We start from the raw sequence: 22,933 nt of genomic DNA on the forward strand, positions 1-22,933 counted from the left end.
ATACTTTATTATACTTTCCCCTCTAATTCTATTATTATTTATGCTCTTTTCTTCTCTGAGTGAGACTCTTTTAAATGTGTCCAAGGTGGCTGAGATCGACAGGCTGGTACCACTTTAAACCTGGAGCCGTTTCAATTCGATCCTGTAGGAGGGAGACGGCCATGATGGAAGAATGCTTGAAGGCTCCATAAAACAAATCCAGATAAAGAATGCACTGCTGGGAGGAAAAGATCACAGAAAAAATAATGAAAGAGATAAATGAAAAGGGACAGAAATTAAATCACAAATCACGGACACATGTCCGGAGAGTTCACAACGTTTGTTTGCTTTGTTCTCGCAAGATTTCCACACGGCTGCCACGCATAACTTCATTATGGTCATCACCACTGCAAATATAACCAATCACGGGTCAGTTTTGTTAGACATTTACTTGACTTTTGCCTTAACCAGCCAGAAGCGCAACAGGTTGTCTTTGTCAACTCTTATTTCAGTATATATATACTGTATATTTATATACACTGTGTATATATATATACACATACAGAGTTTTTCCTGCATAGAGATTTACAAGGCAACCACCCCATCAATAATAATAATATATAGGCCAACCTAATGTACTGACGGTAACAAAACTGCACATTTATTTATAACATACTGTATTATACAGTTAAGAAACCTCACACCAGAGTTGTCCCAAATACCATCACGACTGAAACAGAGACACTGATTTCATAACAGTTCAATAAAAAAATGGTTAAAATTACATTTTAGACGCAATGACTGTTTCTGTTCAGTTCCAGCAGCGAAAATAGTTCCAAACAAAGATCACAGCAGACCCATAGCGCAACTCACAGCAACACTCAGCCGTGTTTCATTACTGAATGATTTAGCATTTTGAACGAATCGGTTGAGTCAAAGATTCAATTGATACCAATTCATAAACTGCCTCATTCTGAATAAATCAGCCGTTTGAACGAATCGTTTGAATGAGTGACTCATTCATTAAGGCGGTCGCCTGCCGCTACCTAGGCTACTGGAGGTTTAGCTTCAAAGTATCATTCTTTTCAAAATTCTTTATTTGTATATTCAAAAAAATATTTAAAACAATCTTATAATCTCCTTTAATACAGTTGTCATTTTTTCAATGTAAATTATTAAAATTTGATTGGTAACAGCCCTGTAGTGTCTTATTCTAATTGAATATATTGATCAAAATTACAAATTTGAAATGAAAGATGGTGCATATATTTATTAAAATTAGGGAAAAATGCCCATTAAAGGTATATATGTATATATATATATATATATATATATATATATATATATATATATATATATATATTCTGATGAGAGTGTTTTCCCACAGTGATATAATGAAACAATGACAATTTAAGTTTGAAGGGAGTAAAGCCTCTGTTTAGGCTATGTAAGGCAATTAAGGACATGCAATTTTTTTAGTAGAATAACCTTTTTTTTTAAATAAATGCAATTTTAAAGTAGCCTACTTCAGTGTGATGTTACCATATTATCATGCTTAACACTGAGAATTTGAATAATTGTAATGTGAAGATCAGATGCAGATAAATGAAAGAAAATCATAGGTTTGGGCGGTTGGCGGTGGATTATTTATTTTTAACAGCTGTTTTGAGTGACTCAAAGTACACCAGATTAATGAATTTATCTTTAAAATGTACAAAATTTTCTTGCATGCCCCTGGCCTGGAACCCCTAGAGGTACCGAGCTCCACCCACAAAAATACTGTTGGAAACACAGTATATGATGATCTACGATAGATAAAAAATTGTTTTAAAATTTAATTTATTCATATGACGGCAAAACTGAATTTTCAGCATCATTACTCTAGTCTTCAGTGTCACATGATCCTTCAGAAATAATTCTAATATGAGGATTTGCTGCTCAAGAAACATTTCTTATAATTATCAATGTTGAAAACATTGTATGCATTTAAAAAATAGTGTATGTATTTAAAACTTGAAAATAACACAAAAACAAGATGAAATACACTTAAGAATATTTCTGCAGTATTTCTCTTCCAGTAAGGGCATAAAACTTAATGCCGGAGACGTAATATATTACACTGAACTGTCGAGTCGCACCTGGTCGGGACATTGTTGAGCCAACCCAGTTCTTTAACACACCGTAGACGCAGGAGGTCTGGGATTCACCTGCACTGATTGTGTGGGATTACGGAGTTTAAATGTAATAGGTGCAGCAGACAGCCTGTCCCACTAATCAATCTGTAAACTAGACACTTCCACATCATCATCATCCCCACACACATCCCACGCCTGCAAATTAGAAACATGCAGAAAGCTCATCTCAGCCCATACAAGCTAATTTAACAACATTGTGTTTCTATAAGGCCATTCATCACAACACATTAGGAAGAAAATATCTCTCCATGGGTCTCGTGGGCTTATGAGCATTCTGTTATGTGCTTGTAATGATTAATGTTTCCCTGCCTGAGGATAGCGCCTAGACAAAACACGGGAAAAAAACGGCATAAACATTATATATGGAATAACACCAGTATTTAGCGAGCATCTCCTCCAGACATGATAAATCCACCAAGGCCCTTTCATCAAGGTTCAGGAGGGAGATTCAGGTTTAGAGGCCTTTTTTGCATGTCTGGGCCAACACGCTTGTTGAGCAACAGGTCTTCATCCAATTACGATGTACGTGACATCAATCGACAAGAAAGCGGCTCACCCACTTACCTGGCTTCCACCACAGTGAACATCTTCAATACATGTGACATCTGCTGTTTACTGACCTACAACCAGCGGCTCACGTGCCGGCTACTCTCCAGCCAGGTAAATCACGCCAGTGTGGATCAGATTAGCAGTGCTTTACACACATCTTAAAATAATCAGCTCCGACTGTTGACAGAGCACGCTCTTAAAGGGACCACGGCTGTAAGGATGTGCATTCATGAAAAATACAAACAAAACGGACATCTGAAATCTGAATGCGCGTCTATATACATATTCCAATGCTGTGTTCTTGCACTCTAGCTGTAGTTGTAAGGCAAACATCTATCTGCTGTTTGTGCTCTTTATGTTTAAAGGGATACTCCACTTTTTTTGGAAATAGGCTCATTTTACCACTCCCCCAGAGTTAAACAGTTGAGTTTTACCGTTTTCAAATCCATTCAGCCGATTTTCTAATATTTAGAAGAATATCAGTAACCAGACAGTTTCTGGTCCCATTGACTTCCATAGTAGGAAAATAAATATACTATGGAAATCAATGAGACCAGAAACTGTCTGGTTACTGATATTCTTCTAAATATTAGAAAATCGGCTGAATGGATTCGAAAATGGTAAAACTCGACTGTTTAACTCTGGGGGAATGGTAAAATTAGCCTATTTCCAAAAAAAGTGGAGTATCCTATTAAGGGCTCTGAAGTCTGAGGAAACTTTCAGCAGCCTAAACAGATAAAGAGACTCGTTCCCTCGTCCTAAACTGATAAAGAGGTGGGCACGTCTCTGTTCAGCATCAGACACAAGCCAGGAGCATCTATCTAATCACTTATCTGATGAGCTCATATCCTTTCAGACACACACACACACACACACACACACACACACACACACACACACACACACACACACACACACACACACACACACACACACACACACACAGCCAGTGCACTGCCCTCTGGTGGCAGGATTATAACCTGATGACCTAGAGGACAAACCTCAGACAGCCACATGGCTACAAGTGGGACATAATAAGCCTAAATATAAGATAAGTTTGGGAGGAAGTAGAATGTCTGAAGATCAAGAGAGCTATTAAAAGCCACAGGATACAGGATACCGTCTGATTGTGTGGGTCATGGGAGAACACGGAATGAGAGCACAAGACCGTAAGCTCAGAGATATCAAACCAAGTAGACCTTTTAATCAATACCTCGAGCTGTGGAATATGCTCTTTAAAACAGACATGTGAGACCATAAAAACCCAGCGCAGAGGAAACACAAAAGAAAAAGAGAACAGATTTTCTCCAGAACAAAGAGCAGTGGCCACATGAAAGACCTACATCAAACTGTACTGTTATTCTTTACAGGGCTTTAGTGGGCCTTTTATCCCAAGGCATGTCCAACTACACAGGGTCTTCACTGCCAGGTTGTGACCTTGCATTAGCGGTAGGGGGTTCAAAGAGAGTAGGGGAAAAAATGAGATGGAAACAACCCAGAAGAACCACAAACTAAAAGCTCACAGTGGCATCGGTGACCTGCTTGAGCTTGCATGGCCTGTAGATGGCTGTCTAGTCAAAAATGCACAATGCATCTTCTGAATGGAGAAGCTCTAGTCCAGATGACATCCTCCAAGCTTTGGGCGCTAGTCTCGTGTCCTTGTCGCCACAGTGGATCATAACCTTCTTCTCACTTCTCTCTTGGTGCTCGTTTCCTCGCTAAGTGCAACTTCTGCCCAAACGAGGGTGCCTGAGTGATCTGTCAAGAGCAAATGACAATCTTTTTTGTCATTCACAGCCAGTGTTCTCGCGTGCAAAAGGCCCCGAAGGAAGGCGAATGCTCCCCGCTGCTTTCTCTCCATGCCTCTCTCTCTCTCCTCCAATCATCTCTTCTGGGCTGAACATCGGCGCCCCGGTGCAGCCATTGTCACATCAAACAGTCGTGCCTGTGACAAGGGTGTTTAAAAAAAGCCCGGCTATTTACACACATAGGCTGCAGCTCCAGGCTCTCAGCCAAGTATAAATCTCCCACAAGATGTAGTTACTCGCCCAAAGTCAAGGGGCCGTCCGTCCGCCTCCGACTCTTTTTCTCCCGCAGTACGAGAACGGCTGTCAGGAGGGCTGGGGTCCTTCAGCAGGTGCCCACACAGCTGCCTGAAAGCATCGCTGCTCTTCTGCGCCAAACGCACATGCAGAACACGCGTCTGCCACGCTCTTAGCTGCGAGCCGAGCACCCCACCTTCGTCTGCGAGCAGAGATTCCTGAAAACACTAGCAGCCAATAAAACAACTAGTTAGCCAGGCATCATGGGGTAAAACTGGTAAGAACTGCTTTCCTGTAGCTCAAATAGTACAGCGTTTGGCACTTCCAAGGTCATGGGTTCGACTCCCATGGAAAGCAAGATCTGATGAGAATGTAAAAAATGTAAACCGCTTTGGATAAAAGCGTCTGCCAAACGCATAAATGTAAATGTAAAATCGCACTCACATAATGTCTAGGGGTTGAACGATTAATTGAAATAAAATCGAAATCCTGATATGGTTTAGTGCAGTAAATCAATCATGTATTAATGAAATTGTATATGAAATAAACATTAACTGAAATAAACTTAAACTTATTTTATTGCAGCTATTTGCAAAGACAAAATTTCTCAGTTTTACTAAAATAACCAAAACTAAAGAAACTAAAAAAAAAAAAAAAGTGTCAAAACAATAATTAGCTCAAATGAAAACAGAATTTATAAAAATATAATCTAATTCAATATATTAAGAAAAATTATAACAGTACTTCAGTGATAATAGAGTAATACTGATGTACAGTACGCTGCACATTTTACAGTGATCTATACGCAAACAGCTCATGATAACACTGTTTTTAGAGTGACTTCACTGTAAATTATTGCTGATCCACACAAACTGCACCTGCTCTGAGTTTTCGGTCGCTTATAACATGAATTTGAGAACGTGAAGTAAGCATGCCATGCATTTTCCCAACATTGGTAACTAATGAGAAGCATTTATAAACTTAGTCAACAAAGGAGAAGATTTAAGGTCTCCCTGCAGTTATCCGCCAAAATAAAAGTTTCATGGCAAAAATCGAGATTATTGTATTGTACGAAACTTTAGTATTTTTTTATTGTGCAGTATTAAATGTTTGATTTTTTTTATTTTACAGTGAAATACTATTATTGCAATAGTAATGTATGTAATAATAATCATAGCAATTATTATTATTATTATTATATAGATTACAATTTATGTTTTGGCCATCTTATTTTAAACCCATTTAAACTCATGTTTTAAATAAAATTAAAAAAAAATCAAACCTATTTATGTCTAATCTCCAAGTGTTTAAAGACTATAATAAACATCCGCTATTTTTCTTTAAACCATTTCTCGCAGTTTAAGGGTTAACAAGGTTCCCTCAGCTTCCAGCAAGTACACAAATCAAACACGGCTATAAATATTTGTACGTCCTCAATCTGCTGCCATGTCTTCTTTGGCGCTTTATGCCGCAAAGCATGCCCTTGCTGCTCTAAAATGGAGCGGATGTTTTTCCATAAATATTTACAATCCATACATAAACTATTCCGATCCATCAGTCGTGTTGCATTTAAAAAAAAAAGAGAGAGAGATGAGCTGGTAAGAGGTAAATAGTTAAAGTATTTTTAGGTGAGTTGGGGGTTGTATTCCCTGCAGAGGGTCTGATGATGGGAAGCATTGTTCATTTTGTTTATCAAGCAGCTCTACGGGCCTCTAGTGGGGCTCGTCTGCTTACACAAGCAAAAGCTTTCAGAGGCATCTGCAGCTGCAAGCCCACTGTACAGGTACCCTGCAGACTGCATGCGCACACACACACACACACACACACACACAGCTGCTCCAGCAACCCTACGTGGCTCTGCAGGTGCACCTGTGCCGCCGTGGCTACCAGAGTCCACATTCACGACTAGCCCTTCAACATCTCTTGGCCAATGATGACTATTGTCACTAAAATCACTACACTAAGCAGGTTTAAATGACAAGTTCGGTATTTTACAATTGAAGCCTTGTTTTAAGATCATACATTTTATCATCAGAATAGTGTGCGCATATTGTTCTACGATTTTTTTAGCCGCCTGTACTCAGTACGCACCTGCGCCTTGAGTTTTTCTGCACAAATTAGTTTGTCCACAAGGTAACAACACTACCCTGCCCCATTGTTTTACAGGCGAAAAAGGAAATGAACAATAACGAACTAATGGAGATTCAACAACATAGGTGCTTGTGTGAGGGGATTTGATTCAAGTTTTTATCACTTATAACTTCGAGAGAAATAGCGCAGACACTGGGCAAGTATGATACTTTCTAATGAGTGTGTGTGTTTGTGAACGCTATCAAATGGAGTATTGAAAGGTTTTGCATTCGGCTTTACTCGTATGCTAAGCCCTCGGGTCAAAACTGAAGAACACTTTGGGCATAGGGCATAAGGCATCTGCCATAAATTACTAATACAGTTTTAATACAGTTTATAAAACTCCTGACCAAAAAAAAAAAAAAAACTATCTTGGGTTTTAGTTGGGGTTTTAATCCATTACATATAGTGCCTGTTTACACCTGGTTTTAAGATAAGCTTTGGTCAATCGGGTCACAACTGCAGGAGGGAGACACCTGTTTACATCTGGTGCTTTAATCCGTCTCTTTTGTCCACTTTCAACCATTTCTGTTCTGATTTCTTTAAGGGGAGTGTCTAAGGGTGGGTAAATGTATGGGCTTTTTTTCAGATCTTTCGATCTAATGGACAAAATAAGCTTGTGCAATTTACATATGAATGGGATCGGACACGATGGAAAAACACGAAAAGCATCAGCTTTCGTTATTGCTCTGATAGCTGCAAGATCAAGCAAAACGCTGTGAGTGCGCGTTAGAAATCAAATCAGGAATGGTGAGAGAACATTGTGCTTGGTACGTTTTTCATCTTCAAACTAAATTTGGGTCTTCAGCCAACAAAGTTTAAATCCCGTCTGGCTAGCGCACTTCCCAAATTGTTTACGCATAATGTCGGAGAGAAGGAAGTCTTTTGTGGCTGGCTACACTACAATAGCAAGCCGGTCGAATGCAAATTTTCGAATACTTCTTGAAGTGGTCAAAAGTGGACAAGCTTAAAACATTTTAGACGCCAATTACACCTGTATTTAGCATCGTCCACTTGTGATCCGGTAGGCCAAAATGCAATCCGTGTGTCCACCAAAGCATTTTTAGCCAGCTGAAAATGCCAGACGCTCTGCTGAAGACGCCGTGCTTTGGGCACTTGAGAGCGTTTTGGCAGCGCAGCGTTTTTTCCGTTGAGACGTTTCCTTGCTATGATACAGAATATCCGCGGCACAGTTTACTTGAAACTGATTTTGCAGATAATTTGTTTCATACTAAAAAATATTTTTCATCCATTTTGTTCGGTTAGTTCTGCTGGTTGACGTCGTTGTACAGAAAGAATATTGTGACACTTGGTCAGTGTGGTATTAGCCCCGCCCCTCCTCCACTGTGATTGGACGGGAGGGTAAAAAGTGATAGTGATGAGCGCTGCGTTTTATTCAAAGTTGGACATTTTTCAACTCTCGGCGACCAGTAAAAAACGCCCAGCGCTCGGCGCTTCAGCGTGAAAAAAAAAACGCTCAGCGCCTCGTTACGCTCATGGCGTTTAAAAAACGCGGTGCTCCCATTGACATACGCCAGGCACGTGGAAAAACGCTTTGGTGGACACACGGCCTAATACCATGTGTCTGGGCCTCAGTTACACAGCCATAGTGGTTTCCACACTAATTATAATTTGCATTTCTATTTTGTGGCAATTCCCCCAAAATAGACGTTTTTGTTCCCTTGAACACGTGAGATGGAAAAACAATATTCACAAATAATTTTTGCAATGTTCAGATTTTTCAGATGCAAAGGTACTGACATACAAGTTCAGTTGTACTGTAAGTGTGAGTGAGAATCCAGCCTTTTCTTACTATATTCCCAGCGCTCTTCCCTGCGCTGAATTGAGCCGCTTCGAGTTATGAGTCACACAAGTGCACCTGCGGCCATGTGTTAAGTAGTGACAAATAAAAGCTCTATGTCCATTTACACAACAAAGAGATGTACCCCACGAGGCCACCAATCTTTCCTCAACCCCCTTACCACCCCACCTCTCCATCTTTTTCTGTCTTCCCTTATTTTTTTCTCTGGTATTAGTAGCTAAAAGTATATCGCTCCTCATTTCACCCCCGAGTCTCGTATCAACTGGAGCGACTCTGTTCCAGACAAGCAACAATTCAAACACAAATTTAAAGACAAAAGTGCATTGCGCGACATCTTATTCATGCCTCGTGGAAGAGTCGCGCTTGATTTCTCGCCTGCATTGCGTGCGATTATTGAGAGCTCACGAAGACTAATCCTGCTGCCACGCGGCCCTCAAAGGCCTCGTTTTGTTCTGCGGGAGGAATCCGAATCCTGTTGTATTAACGTAAGGGGATCTCTGTGCTAAAGCGGCTGCATCTGGGGAACGCATTCATTGCAGCCAGCACTGTGGTTTGAGGGCAAATCTTCACTATCTGCCCTCCGTTTTCCCACAATGACTCTTCGAATGTGCGATTTATGCATATAGAAAGGGTGGGAGGGAGCTGGGCGAAAGGGGGTCACAGGCGGAGTCAAGCTGAGCTCCACACACTTCCTCCGAATCCTAATGTCTGGTGCTCCACCGGGATTATCGCCCATGGAAATTTACCACCAATTCCACGTTATTAATCTCTGTCTGTCCTCCTGTTCTGGCTACATAATGACTAATTAAACATCAAAAGAGCTGTGGCGGGGATGCGGCATGACAGCTCATGTCCCTGAGCCCTTGTTCCCGCGGGAGAGGGGAGGAGAGGGAGGCGAGCGCTGACGGGGCGGCCTCACAAATCAATCAACCATCGTTACTGTGCACCTACACTCGCCGTGCTCCAAACGGTGGATTCGCAAACACAACAGAGCTGATTTGTGAGGCAGGTTTGGCCTCCCGTGTACATGCGCTTGACATACGCACAGGTACGCGCTGCCACCACGTCAGAGGACGACTTTGATAAGATGAAATTCTAAAATGTGTGTGTCGCAGAACCAACGGCTTTCATTAAACGCCTCTGTTGGTGTCTGCTTGTGCGCTAGCATCTATTTTTAAAGCAAAGTGATGGCAGGAAGATGAAATGATGCTGTACTCACAGATGTAGGCAGGCCAGGAGGGGGCTTGCGCACTTTCTTTGTTTGCACAGGATCTGTGGAGAGAATACAAAAACAACTTTGAGACATTTGAGGGGGGAAAAGAATAAACAAGGTACTCAGTGAGATGTCTCTTTGATTACAGGTTTACAAAGACAAATATGAGAGTATTGGTGTGGCAGAAATCGAGGAATTCTTAAATTCAACATAAAAAATTTGGTCCCACTTTATATTAAGTGGCTTTACGTACTATGTACTTACATTGAACAATAAGCACAATGTATTATTGTGTTCCTGTTGTATCGTAAAACACTTTTGCTGCTATTGAGGTGTGATACGGGTATGGTTAGGGACAGGTGTGGTGGTATGGGTCGGTTTAAGGGTAGGTTAAGGTGTGAGGGGAGGGTCAACTGTGTAATTACCAATGTAATTACATAAAGTAATTATAGCCGTAATTACATGCTGGTATTTTTAAAGTATAAATACAATGTAAAAACATATGTACACAATAAGTCCATTGTATCAAATTATTAATTTCATTGTAAGTATATAGTACTTAAAGCCACTTAATATGTCTGTTAGTGTTTATTTTGAAAACATAATAATGACGCATTAGTCATGCTTTTTCATTGAGGGCATTAGATAGACACTGACCCAGTGAAGCCGAGTCCTGAAGGGAGCGTCTTCGTGGATTGGAGCCAGTAAAAGAGTAGAACGGAGTGGGCGACTTCCCAGAGTTGGTGACAGGCCCTGGGCTCGCCAGACCCATGTCCGACCTCAGACTGGGCTGTAGAGACAAAAGAAGACAGTTCAGGGCTGAAAGCCAACCATATATACATTAATTTCATTAATGTAAAATCATGTATAATTAAAGTATAATGAATTAATATAAATGTTGAATAAACAAACAAAAAAGTGAATGTGTGCATGTAAAACATAAACACTTTTAAATATAAAAAACAAACAGTAATCAACTCTTTCCAATGGCAGGGAATTATTGTCTCAAATATAACAGACATTTTTCCAATGTTAAAATTATGCCAATACAGACAAGCAGATAATTATTTCCACATGAACGACAACCCATAAATAGCCAATATTAAAATTACTATACTTCTACACTAAATCCTATACTATTTTGTCAAATAAGTTGAATAAAATAGTAAACTAAAATAATGTGCAGTATACCTTTTTATATATATTTCAGCAATCTACAAACACACACACCACATATATACATGTGCACACTGTATATAAATCATGTTTCAACATTTTATTTAAATATCCAGTTGTCTTCTGTGTGATTTTAGTTTGTCTCGTGTTAAGTGGTACAGTATAGTAGTCAACAACCGCTCTAATGCATGCTGTGTCTCCCAGTATGAGTCCTGTTACCTGATTCCTTCTATTCTCCGTCACTCTTTCATCCCCCTCCACACACTGCTCTTTAACTCAGCAGGCGATAAGGCTAATTGGGCTTATTCTCTAATTGGCCTCTTAACCCAGTTTTCTGGGACGAGCAACAAGAGTGGATGTTGGTCAAGTGTGCGATAGCCTCCGGGAAAACCATTTACAAACCTGAAGCCTAAGCTAATCTCCCGGTCATCAGAGGCCGGTTTTGGGGCCACTGTCTCTGCTCTCTCACCTAATTGGCTGTCCATCGACAGGCTAGTGGCCCTGTCGACTTCATGGGCTCTATACCGGGTGTTTTGTCAAGTTAAGCCGGCACAGTTTTTTACAGGGTAGCTGACAGTTCCTGAGATCAGACAGATGGTTTAATGAGGCTTGAGCTGGCCACTGTCCTATACCCCCCCTCCCCTGTTGGATCTCTCATTCTTCACTCTCCTGGGCCCGCTGCTCCTTTAAGTGAGGACGTGTCCCTGGGGCCGTGATCAGGCCTGATCAATAGCAGTTCACCGTTAGCAGAAGGGGAGGGAATCACTAGGTCAGACTGATTGGATCGATTTCTCCTTGGACTTCACTGAGCTGCTGGCACTCTCACATCAATAACTGCACAATTGTGTTCAGTAAAGAGTGGAAAAAGCAGAAAAACTCTCAGGTTTTTTTCTTTTTCTGTAACGAGGTCTGGTTGTGTCCTTCTGTGAAGCAAAACTTTCATTCATGGGCCAAACAATTTCTGAAATTATCATACATATTTTTTTTTTTTTTACTTTTAAATTGTGACAGTACAAAAGACCCCATATAAAGGCTTGTACGTAGCATTTTTGTAATTCAGTAATACTTTTCATATCAAGCTTTTAGTTATGCTGGCCCTCATTTGTGAAACTCCGGCCCCCAGGACATTAGAGCCCATTCTCATCCTAAGGCGTCATATACGACGCTTTTGCCAAAGCGTAGACATCCAATGCACATGGCACCCTTTAGCGTCAAATGAGATGCAGATATATATGGGGCAGAAGGCGCCTCCTAGTGGTCTAACCCTAACCCTACCCCATACCTAAACCTACCATAACCAAAGCGTCTCAGTTGACGCTTAAGGGTGCCATGTGCGTTGGATATCTATGTTTTGGCAAAATAGTCGTATGACGCCTTGGGATGAGAATGCGTTGGACATTCGTAACACCGTCAGTCTTGACAGCTTTAAATCTCGTCTTAAAACTCTTCATGTAAACAGCCTTATTTATGATTGCACATGTATTGAGCAATGTCTTATTCGTCAGTGTCTAATGTATATTATAATATGGTTTGTAAATTGTTCTTATATTGATGTTTTTTAGGAAGATTTGTGAGGTGACCTTGTCGTGTCGTGATCATATTAATAATTTTAGGTAATTACTTTTTAATTTAGAATTACTTAAATGTCATTTTGAATGTTACTCTAAAAATGTGGGTCAAATATGGACAAACCCAAATGTTGAGTTAAAAAAGTAATAAAAAAATTACAGTTGAAATTGAAATTTTAAATTACATTTTAAACCCAACATTTTGGTTTGTCCATATTTGAAACAACCCAGCATTTTTTAGAGTGTAGGTTTTTCTTTTTTAAAATCTTATCAATTGAAAACAACAAACAGTGCACTTATTTTGTATTAGTCAGATCACCGTTTTGTATAGTTTTTAAAAATGAACACATTGCACACAGGAAATGTATCCGACATCAAAGTCGGATAGAAGTCATAATCAAAGCCCTGGTCGTGGCTACAGAAGAAAGCAAAAAATAGCTGCGACTCCTTAAAATTAGCCTATTAAAACAAGGGCCATCAGATCGTGTGAAAATCAGGTTGGCTTCTCCTTTACTGCGGGAGGAATGAGGGGGGACACGAGCTCTCCAAAGTGACAGGCTGTCAGGGAGGTGGCATCATTGACATTGACATGGCAAAACAGACTGACTAGTGTTGCCTTTGTTCAATGATATGAAATCCTCACAGCAATATTATCTTCTTACTTTTAGCCGCAATGCAAAAACAAGACGGGGGAAGCGCTGGGGTCAGATGAAAGAGCGATAGAATACTAATTTACTACTCGGAAGAGAGTGACTTTAAGGGGGATTTACTGTGGTTTATTATAGTGATGTGAAATTAGTTGAATCCTATTTAAAGATTACATTCAGAGAACTGGTGGTTCCATGAAACTAAAGGGGATTAGAGAGATCTTTGTTAAATTGAATATAGAATGAATGAGCATTGTACACTTTCTGAAGAAAAACACCAGGCTGTCGCTAAACAAAAAACCCTGAACCATTTTCTGGTTTCTAGAAAGGCCTCAGGTCTATGAGATGTTTTTTCATCTGCCAGGAAAAAATCTTAAGTCTGATGGCTTAGAAAAGTAATAATACACCTCTCGTCAACAAACCACATAATTTGAGGCATCATTCATGTCCATTTTGGGATGACAGAAAAGTTTAATGCTTACGGTTTGGACTGTGTTCAAATCCCTAATACTAAGTATGAGCGATCGCAACAGCGATATACTAACAAAAGCCCAGTTCATTTCCCGCCAGGGTGTAAGTGTTTGTATGAACATGGCCGTGTGTTAGCGGGTGAGAGGAAAATGACTGCCCACCACAGTTTAGCCTTTAAAACAAGTACTCAGCTTACATGACAGTCTGGTCAATCTTGCGGATACTGAGGAGTAGTGTTCATTATAAGAGCACTTGACAGAATCACAGGGGCTTCTGAGCCCGCTCACATCTGAACAATCATCTTCCTGAGTGAAATGTCAGGCAGATTGGTAGAGATAATAGCAGTCATCTGTCAACCGCATCCTGCCGCAACAATCAGAATAATCCTCCACACAGGGGACGGGCGCAGAGCTTACCTACAGCCATCGTGCCGCTGAACGCAGATCTCTACCGCTCGCCTCTTATCGCTTCACTATTTTCACATTTCTCAGGTTTGGATCATGGCATTTCCTGCTGCAAGGTTAAAGATGGCAACAGCAGTGCAGCCTTCAGTGAGGTATTGTTAAAGATATTGCAAAGCAAAGGCAAGCAAAGAATGAATAAAATGTATTATTTTAGATATAAAAATGGTAAATAAAGCTCCTCTTTCCTAAGTAGAGATGCATACATTTGTACGGGGTGGGAAAAAGCAGGTTCCCTAGGACTACACTGGTCACCGGTTTTGATTCACCAAAAAGAATTGGCTTGTAATTAGTCAATCAGTAGAAAAATGGTAATTCGTTTGATAATCAAACTACACTGTTTGCGCTGTGTGATTCTGATTCACTAAGAAGGGATAAATTCACCCACAAATTAAAACTCTATAATTGTGTACTTTAAAGCTAAACACAAAATACGATATTTTGAATAATACTGATTACCAAATAGTGGTGACCATTTACTTCTATTATATGGACAAAAAAAGACATTTCTCAATTCTTTTCTGTTCTGCATAAGAAATAAGATCATACTGTACAGGTTTGGAACGACATTAGTAAATCTAAATCTATAAATGCTGAATTTTAATATTTGGGTGGACTATTCCTTTAAGAGTAATTTTTGATTCACTAAAAAACTGGTTCATAAGAGTAATTTGTTCAGAAAAAAAAGCAACACGGTTTGAGCTGTATGTTTATGATATACTACCAAAAACGACTCGTAATAAGACACCCGTTTGATAATTAAACTACATAGGCTGCATTGTACGGTTTTGATTCACTAAAAAAAGCTGGTTCACATTTGTTTGTGAATCTGACTACGATATTCATAATGTATGTTTGTATTTAATTAATATGAAGAAGAACTGCTTCTTAAGAGTCACTCGTTTTGAAATCTACACTGGTTGTTATGAATGTTGCACTGTAGATTAAGTATTAGTGTTGCAATGCCACTGGCTACTATTGCAGAAACCACTGTCCGAATATGTTATGTGGTGTTTATAATGCACGTGCGAGAATCGTTAATGGTTCTAAACAAGCTTTTCTCGCTTCCCTAGCCAATGTTAAATCCAACATTTTTTTCAACGAAATTACTTGTCGTAAAAGAAAGCAGCCGATGAGATGCTTGGCAGACAGAGATACAGGGGCCACAGCTGGCTGAGACAGTTTGAATATTTAACTCAATAAAAGGTGTACAGTTCCACATCAGGTTCAAATGATGCAATAATGCCTTGCTGAGGGAGAGGTTTAGCCTGCAAATGATGACAAACCTCATAAAAAGACAGGCTGTTTGCTTTTGTGAAAATCCTGTAACCGCTTCCCATCACTGCCAAACACTTGATAGATTACTACTGCAGATATTTCCATTCTTGGCACTCGCTGAACAAATAGGGCCTTTTATTAGGTTCCACAATGTGCATTGCTCAATTTTCGAAGCAGACTGGGTTATTAGGCGCCCGATTCCCGTATTAAAAACACTGCTTCTCCGATAATCTCTGCACCTGATAGTCATCTGTTTATATGCGCGCGCGGCAGACGCGATGGCCGTATTAACACGCGGGGTGCAGAATATTAATGCAGCCACCCTGCAGCCCGCATTCTTCCCACATTCGCTCAGGAACCGAACGGCTTTTTCACTCTTCCTGTTTTTCTTCGGCGACTAGACAAACTGAGTCTCTGCCAGGCTCTGATCTGTGCAGCTGCAGGCCAGCATAAATTCCCCAGTTCCCACACAAAATGTCTGAACTGGCATTCCCTTTCAGAAAGCTCTTTTATGAATGAGCGAACGCGCCAGAGAGCCAGCCGTGTTTTCATTCGTTCTGACTAGCGCCATTCACTGCTCGGTGCTTTAAAAGGTGTGCTTGTGTGTTTCTCTTCTCCTGAGACGGATGCAGCGCTCAGGGGCCGAGGTTATTAAAGGGTTGTTCGGGTCGAGGGCTGCGCTGACCTCACACTTAAGCTGGAGAGGTAGTCTTTCTCTAATATCCTATTTTAGCCATGGCATTAAATCTAATCTAAGCCAAGACCCTGCATGCTAACTAAATCCTCCTGCTAATGACCATACACTGTAAAATATTACATCTGATCTATTCTGACACTTAATGAAGGCCTAATTTTACAATTTAAATGTTACATTCTGATTTCCTCAAAATTCCCTGTGTGACACTTATTATAATTATAATGTTGATTCTTAGTTTTTGTTATTAGTTATGTATATTTTAATGTAATATTTTTTCCAATGTCTGGCTAAGCATCGTCAGTCGTTTCCTGATGCATTTGAGTTTACAGACATTATGTGATGTAAATAGCGACTGCGTTATGGAGGATGATCAAATTTTTCTTTTCATTTTATTATTTACTTGTGTTTACGTCACTCAAATAGCGCGCTTGGGCAGATACAGAGAAATTGATAGCCAGGCAACAGACAAGTGACCAATCCTGAGTGGCGACGTCACTACACACAGTTAGCCAACCGTGCTGAGACTTCAAGGCCGAGAACGGGTTGTAATCGTGCCGTTCAGAACCAAGCCCAAGTGGAAATATAACCTGAACCATTCCTTACCATTCTTAGGACTATTCGGCCTGACCTGACGGTCAAATTAGTGTCACAATTACACAATAATTTAGTGTCATGTTTTACCATGATGGTGTTTTGTACTTGTATGCACCTTCTAAATATTAGCATTTCCCTTAGATTGTAGAAAAAGCTCATTGTGATGAACTATGAATCATTATGTGACTTTATATTTACCTAGTCTTATTGTGGTGGCTGTCAGTATACAGTGTTTAAAAAAAAAAGAAAAAAGAAGCTTTTAGTAACTTCCAAAGCTCTAGGGCGGTTGCGATCCGGTTGGTTCTACTGTGTGCTTATGGTGCGCTTGCAGACGCGCTTTGAAAAAACGAGCGTGCCGCACCGCGACCGCGCCGCTTCCATTATGTTCGCGCATACCGCGCGCCTACTGTACATTTGAAATAACGAACTTGAGCGCGCAAAAGACGCGATATGTAAACAGGCCCTAATTCAGCAGAAAAGGACTGTTGGATTTACCCGTTTACAATTTTTTATTATTTTTTTTTTGAATGTGTATACATTTTAAATTGTAAAATTTACAGGTTGTTCTGTAAATATATTTACATTTTTACAAAATTATTCTGGCAACCACAGCAGCCAAAATGTTTCTATAAATACGACAGGATTTTTGTTTTTTACAGTGTAAGTATAGCACTAATACGAAACACAATCTATCGAAGATTGCACTAGCATGGAAAGGAGTTTATTTACTGGTTTCCCAGTAGTCATTACAACCGGTCAGAGAAGGGGGCGAACAAAATATAAACGGAGCAAAAGCGCAAGCCACAGGCGATGTAGAGCGAAAAAAAAGGGTGGGGGGGGGACCTTCAAGTCTACTCTCTGACTGACTGACGTCAACCGTGAGAGAGAATGAACGGGCAGGAGAGCGGGAGCGAGGTGGTGTGCTCACACAATCCTGTCTTTGTTTGGAACATCTGTGTGGCTGAGGGAGGAGAGCAGGGCTGGGTGCTGTGACCCTGCTTTAATGGGAGTGCTGAAAGTCATGTTTCTGTGTGCTGAAGGCCTGCTCCCTACACACAACACATTCATAAACTCTCCCTCTAAATCACAGAGCTGAGTCATATTAAAAGCTATTAAAAAAGCATTCAGATTAAAAGAATCCAGACTCCACAAAACACTCTTTCAACATTGTCTGATGTGAAAAACTGACCGGAAACTATAAAATAAGGTTCCCATATCTTTAGATATTTAAGATTAGTAGATGATTTTTGGTTCCGTTTTATACTTTCTTGTTAACATGCATTAGGTCTCACAAATATAATAGAGTAAATTTTCCAAATGTATTAGTATACACCACTGTTCAGAAGTGACAGTAAAAGCATTATCATGTTACAACATATTTTTATTTCAAACAAATGCTGTTCTAAATGCTGTCTTTTGTATCCTGAAAAAAAACGTATCACGGTTTCCACAAAAATATTTCAACATTGATAATAATAAGAAATGTTTTTTGAGCAGCATATTAGAATGATCTCTGAAGGATCATGTGACTCTGAAGACTGGAGTAATGATGCTGAAAATTCAGCGTTGCATCACAGGAAAAAAATACATGTTAAAATGTATTATTATAAGATATATTTTAAATTTTAAAGGGTTAGTTCACCCAAAAATTAAAATGTATTTACTCACCTTCATGTTGTTCCAAACCCGTAAGACCTTTGTTCATCTTCGGGACACAAATTAAGATATTTTTGATGAAATCTGAGAGCTGGATCACTCCTGCATACTAGTCCATAGGCTTCTTGAGGAATTGAAACTTGCCGGCCTCGAAAAGTTATTAAAACATCGTTAAAATAGTCCAAGTGACTACAGTGGCTCAATCTTAACTTTATCAAGCGACGATAATACTTTTTTGTGTGCGCAAAAACAAACAAAAGTAACGACTTTATTTCAACTATTTACTTCCTTCTCTATGAGCCTCTAGTCAGTTAACGTAGTGTGATTGCGTAGAGCTACGTCACACGAAGGCTCACTATTGGCCGACGCTGTGTGTGATGCGTGTGACGTACAATAACAGAAGCTTACGCTATTAAACTAGTAACCTGACTCGAGGCAGAGGGAGAAGTAAAGAAAAGTTGAAATAAAGTCGTTATTTCTGTTGTTTTTGCGCACAAAAGGTTCTCTCATCGCTTGATAGAGTTAAGATTGAGCCACTGTCGTCACTTGGACTATTTTAACTATGTATTTAATAACTTTTCGAGGCCAGCAAGTTTCAATTCCTCAAGAAGCCTATGGACTATGCAGGAGTGATCCAGCTCTCAGATTTCATCAAAAATATCTTAATTTGTGTTCCGAAGATGAACGAAGGTCTTACGGGGTTGGAACAACATGAGGGTGAGTAAATACTGACAGAATCTTCATTTTTGGGCGAACTAACCCTTTAACCCTATTACATATATCCTTAGCTAGCATAAAATACTTCTTTCAAAAACTTTAAAAATCCCAAAAAGCTGTATTTTTTTAACTGAGCTTAAGATTCACAACCAATTAGCCACGAGTCTGGGTATTTGGCATGTTCACTTTCAGCACTTTGGTAGTTGTGATGAACCGAGTCTAAGTGAGAAACCTGCAAGATTCACACAAAAACAAAAACTACATAAAACATGTTAATAAAAGTTGTGGTTGTTACCTGGCATCCAGAGACGCCTGGCTCTCTCCCATAGCCAGAGAATGGAGGCCTTTCAGACTTGCCTATGGGTAAACAAAGACACAATCAATCAGAACAGCACCATACATTAAACAAAAGCAATCATGTGAAAAACAGGATAACTGAAACAATATCTGCCAAAACTCACACATTCTGTGCGAGTTTTGGAGTGCTGCAAAAGGTCAGGAAAGCCAAATTTATATTTCATATTCCATCAATAAGGTGTGAGTTATTTCTTTGTGTATGTTCTCTGGCTACCCATCAGGCAGGGCATGTCTGACAGTAAACTACAGGGTCATTCGGGTCTCAGTCAACGATACTAATCCATCTCGATCCTTTTCCTATCGCAGAAACGGCCCATGAGCTTTCAAGGGGCAAATAAAAAGTGCACAGCAGCGCACAGCCGTATGAATCATGCACTTCACAATATCTAAACTCAGCAGTTTCAAACTCTCCGTGAGAAAAAAACACACAAAAAAAACACGAGACTCCTAAAGGAAAATGATAAACAACTCTAAACACATCATATATTATACTTGTCAGACTTTCAAACATTAGAACAAACACAGCAGTGAAGCTAAATTCTGTTTACTCCAGGGAAAAGGTAAATATTTCTGTAACTTAAATTGGGATGCCAAAAAGTATTTGTGTTCCACCTTTAGGCTTGCGCGCTTCAGGTTCGGTTCAGGTGCACTAGGCCACGTGTTTTTGAGCGTGCGTTTTTTGTTCCTGCGCTGGCGTAGAGACAGCAGTAATCAGGTACAGTGGTTTAACTGAAAACACTGCTTCCCCTGTGGTGTAAACTGATCTCAATCGGCGTAATATAACATTTGAGAGTTTGCACTCCTGCAAAGGAAGAGGGAGTATAGTTGTGGCTAAACTATTGTGTTCCCTCCCCCTCAGTCACCACAAAAGAATAAAACATCTGTCTTTCAGCGACTTTAAAGGTTAGGAGGCTTTTTCGCCTCATCCTGACTTCCTGGGCTGCTACTCAAGTTAGGTTTAGGTTTCTGAATTCGCACACAGGCAGTCTTTCCCCCACAGATGCACTCGTGTCCAGCATTGAAATATTCATTTGCAGCATGTGTTTTGTCACACACTCTCTGTCCAAGCTGAATAATTTATAAGGCCGTGTTGTTGTTTTAGATCCTGGCAGAGCTGGAAGCGCTTCTCATGAAAAACATCCTCCCTCGGCCTGGCTCTCTCTGATGCAGCGAGCAGTTGCACGCATGGTTTGGCATGCTCTCGTGCAGCATAACCCAGCCATGCGCTGTAACATGCCGAGGGACCTTAATGCGATCAGTGCCGTAACCTCGGCCACTAAGGAGGAGTCCCAGAGGATCCCAACGGTAAACATGCATTTAACTGTCTAGCGTGCCAGAGTGAAAGGCCGATCTGCGCTAACAGCAATGGCAGAGCCAAACAAAGAGAAGCACCAATTCACCTGACTGCACACATACACCCACATTCTGCCAGATTCATAAATTGTAACACACGTCAATGAGCTTTAATTGTCACAATGGCATATTTAAGTCACCCACGTATATCTCTATAAAATATAACTGGTATTATCAGTGAGGGAAAAAAAAAAGACAAGACAGGAGAGATGAAAGGGATAAAAGTTTGTGTTTACATAATATATGTGTGTGTGTACAGTGTATAATTATTTTGTGTATATTTATATACACACATGCATGTACTATACATTTAAGATTTATATATAATATAAATTATGTAAAAATATATATACAGTATATACATGTATATTTACATGCATGTTTGTTTTTATATATACAAAAAAATTATACACAGTACACACACACATATATTATGTAAACACAAACTTTTATTTTGGATGCAAGTAATCATTGCACAGCACTACTATATTTATATATTTTTATCCAGATAAAATAAGAATAATTTTAACCAATAAAACAATAAAATAGTGTATTAAAAATGCTGTATTATTTTAAATCTTGATAAACATTAATGAGCTAACATACAGTATATTGCTAAAAAGGACAACACACACACACACACACACACACACACACACACACACACACACACACACACACATATATTTATATATATATAGATTATATAAGTTATTCAATGTTATATAAATTATATATATATATATATATATATATACAAAACAAATTATAATAAAATAAAACAAAATAACATTTCCTTATGTTAATTTATTTTTCTCATATATATATATATATATATATACACACACACACACACACACACACACATATATACACTGCATATATATATATATATATATATATATATATATATATATATATATATATATTAAAAGTGATGTAGGACGAGCGGATGAAGAAAAGTGTGAAAAATTTACCGGATGAGGGGAACAGAAAAATTAAGAATGACTCTAAAAGGGTTGGAGGAAGAGGAGACCCATGGGGGCCTGATATTCAGAGAGAGAGAGAGAGAGAACGAGAGCGAGTTCTGCAAAATTATTGGGCGTGCATTCAAAACACGGAGCGTTCCAACAGCTGAAAGCATCCAAAGGCGAAGAAAGGCAAATCGAGGAGGGGGGGGGGGGGGGGAGTCTCTCGGAATGTTAAAAATCAACAATGTAAGACAGCTCTTCCACTGCTATAGCAATTTGTTTAAGTGTTACTGGCGAGCGTTTGTGCCAAGCGGGCTGCTGGCTGCGGCGGTGATGTTTGAGGAAGCAGTGCCAGCTAGCGCAGCTGTGAGGCCACTGCCCCCACCCTCAAACACACACCCCTTCCTTTCCTATACACCCTCGGCCAAGACACTCTTGGAGACAGAAAGAGAGAGAGAAAGAGTTCAGAGAATATGCGAGACAGCAGGTGAGAGGAGAGAGTGTGTGAGTGTGAGAGGAAGTGACAGTGAGTACATGTGTGAGAAGAGGTCACAGGGGGGAATCTCTCCAGAAATGAACTGCAAGAATTGGTAGTCAAAGCTGACGATTAGCCACGTCCTCTACAGCCCTCCTCCTCTCAGCTGGAGCGATGACAGACAGATGAAGGGGGGGGTTGGCCTGATCAATACCCGCCTCGCTGCTTCTACCCGGCCTCCCCTCTCCGCCGCCTACTCCTTTACCGCGACACATCATACATTATAGAAGCGGGATCTGACTGCGGATGATGAATGTTCCGGCCTCGCTGGGCTTTAAGGGAAGGGGTGGTGCCGGGGTGGCTGACGCGGGGGGACGGGAACAAGCACCGCCGCACGGGGAAGTGTGGAGGTTAGCCACCGTGCAATAGGTTATCAATGCCCCTGCTGACTCACAGCTAATGAGTGTTCTAGTCACACTATCTATCATACAGGTGACTGGGGAGCCTGGAGGAGCATGGGATGTTTACAGCGACCAGCCGTAACAGAAGGAGCCTGATGAGGTTATGAAGTTTGATGAGAAA

At 40.1% G+C, this 22,933-nt stretch overlaps 1 protein-coding gene across 5 annotated transcripts in view; it reads right to left on the minus strand.

Annotated features, from left to right (window-relative positions):
* Nucleotides 1-22,933, minus strand: part of tcf12 (transcription factor 12) — a 125,660-nt gene that overhangs the window by 29,499 nt on the left and 73,228 nt on the right. For all 5 annotated transcript variants that reach the window (XM_039654362.2, XM_039654360.2, XM_039654365.2 and 2 more), the window contains exons 6-8: nt 19,491-19,552; nt 10,588-10,720; nt 9,937-9,989 (exon numbers count right to left, since the gene is read on the minus strand). In XM_039654362.2, the coding sequence (XP_039510296.2) occupies nt 9,937-9,989; nt 10,588-10,720; nt 19,491-19,552 (248 nt within the window). The remainder of the gene's footprint in view (nt 1-9,936; nt 9,990-10,587; nt 10,721-19,490; nt 19,553-22,933) is intronic.

The sequence above is a fragment of the Pimephales promelas genome, chromosome 1 (genome assembly GCF_988280905.1).
Source record: "Pimephales promelas chromosome 1, fPimPro1.hap1.1, whole genome shotgun sequence".
Taxonomy (NCBI): Eukaryota; Metazoa; Chordata; class Actinopteri; order Cypriniformes; family Leuciscidae; genus Pimephales; species Pimephales promelas.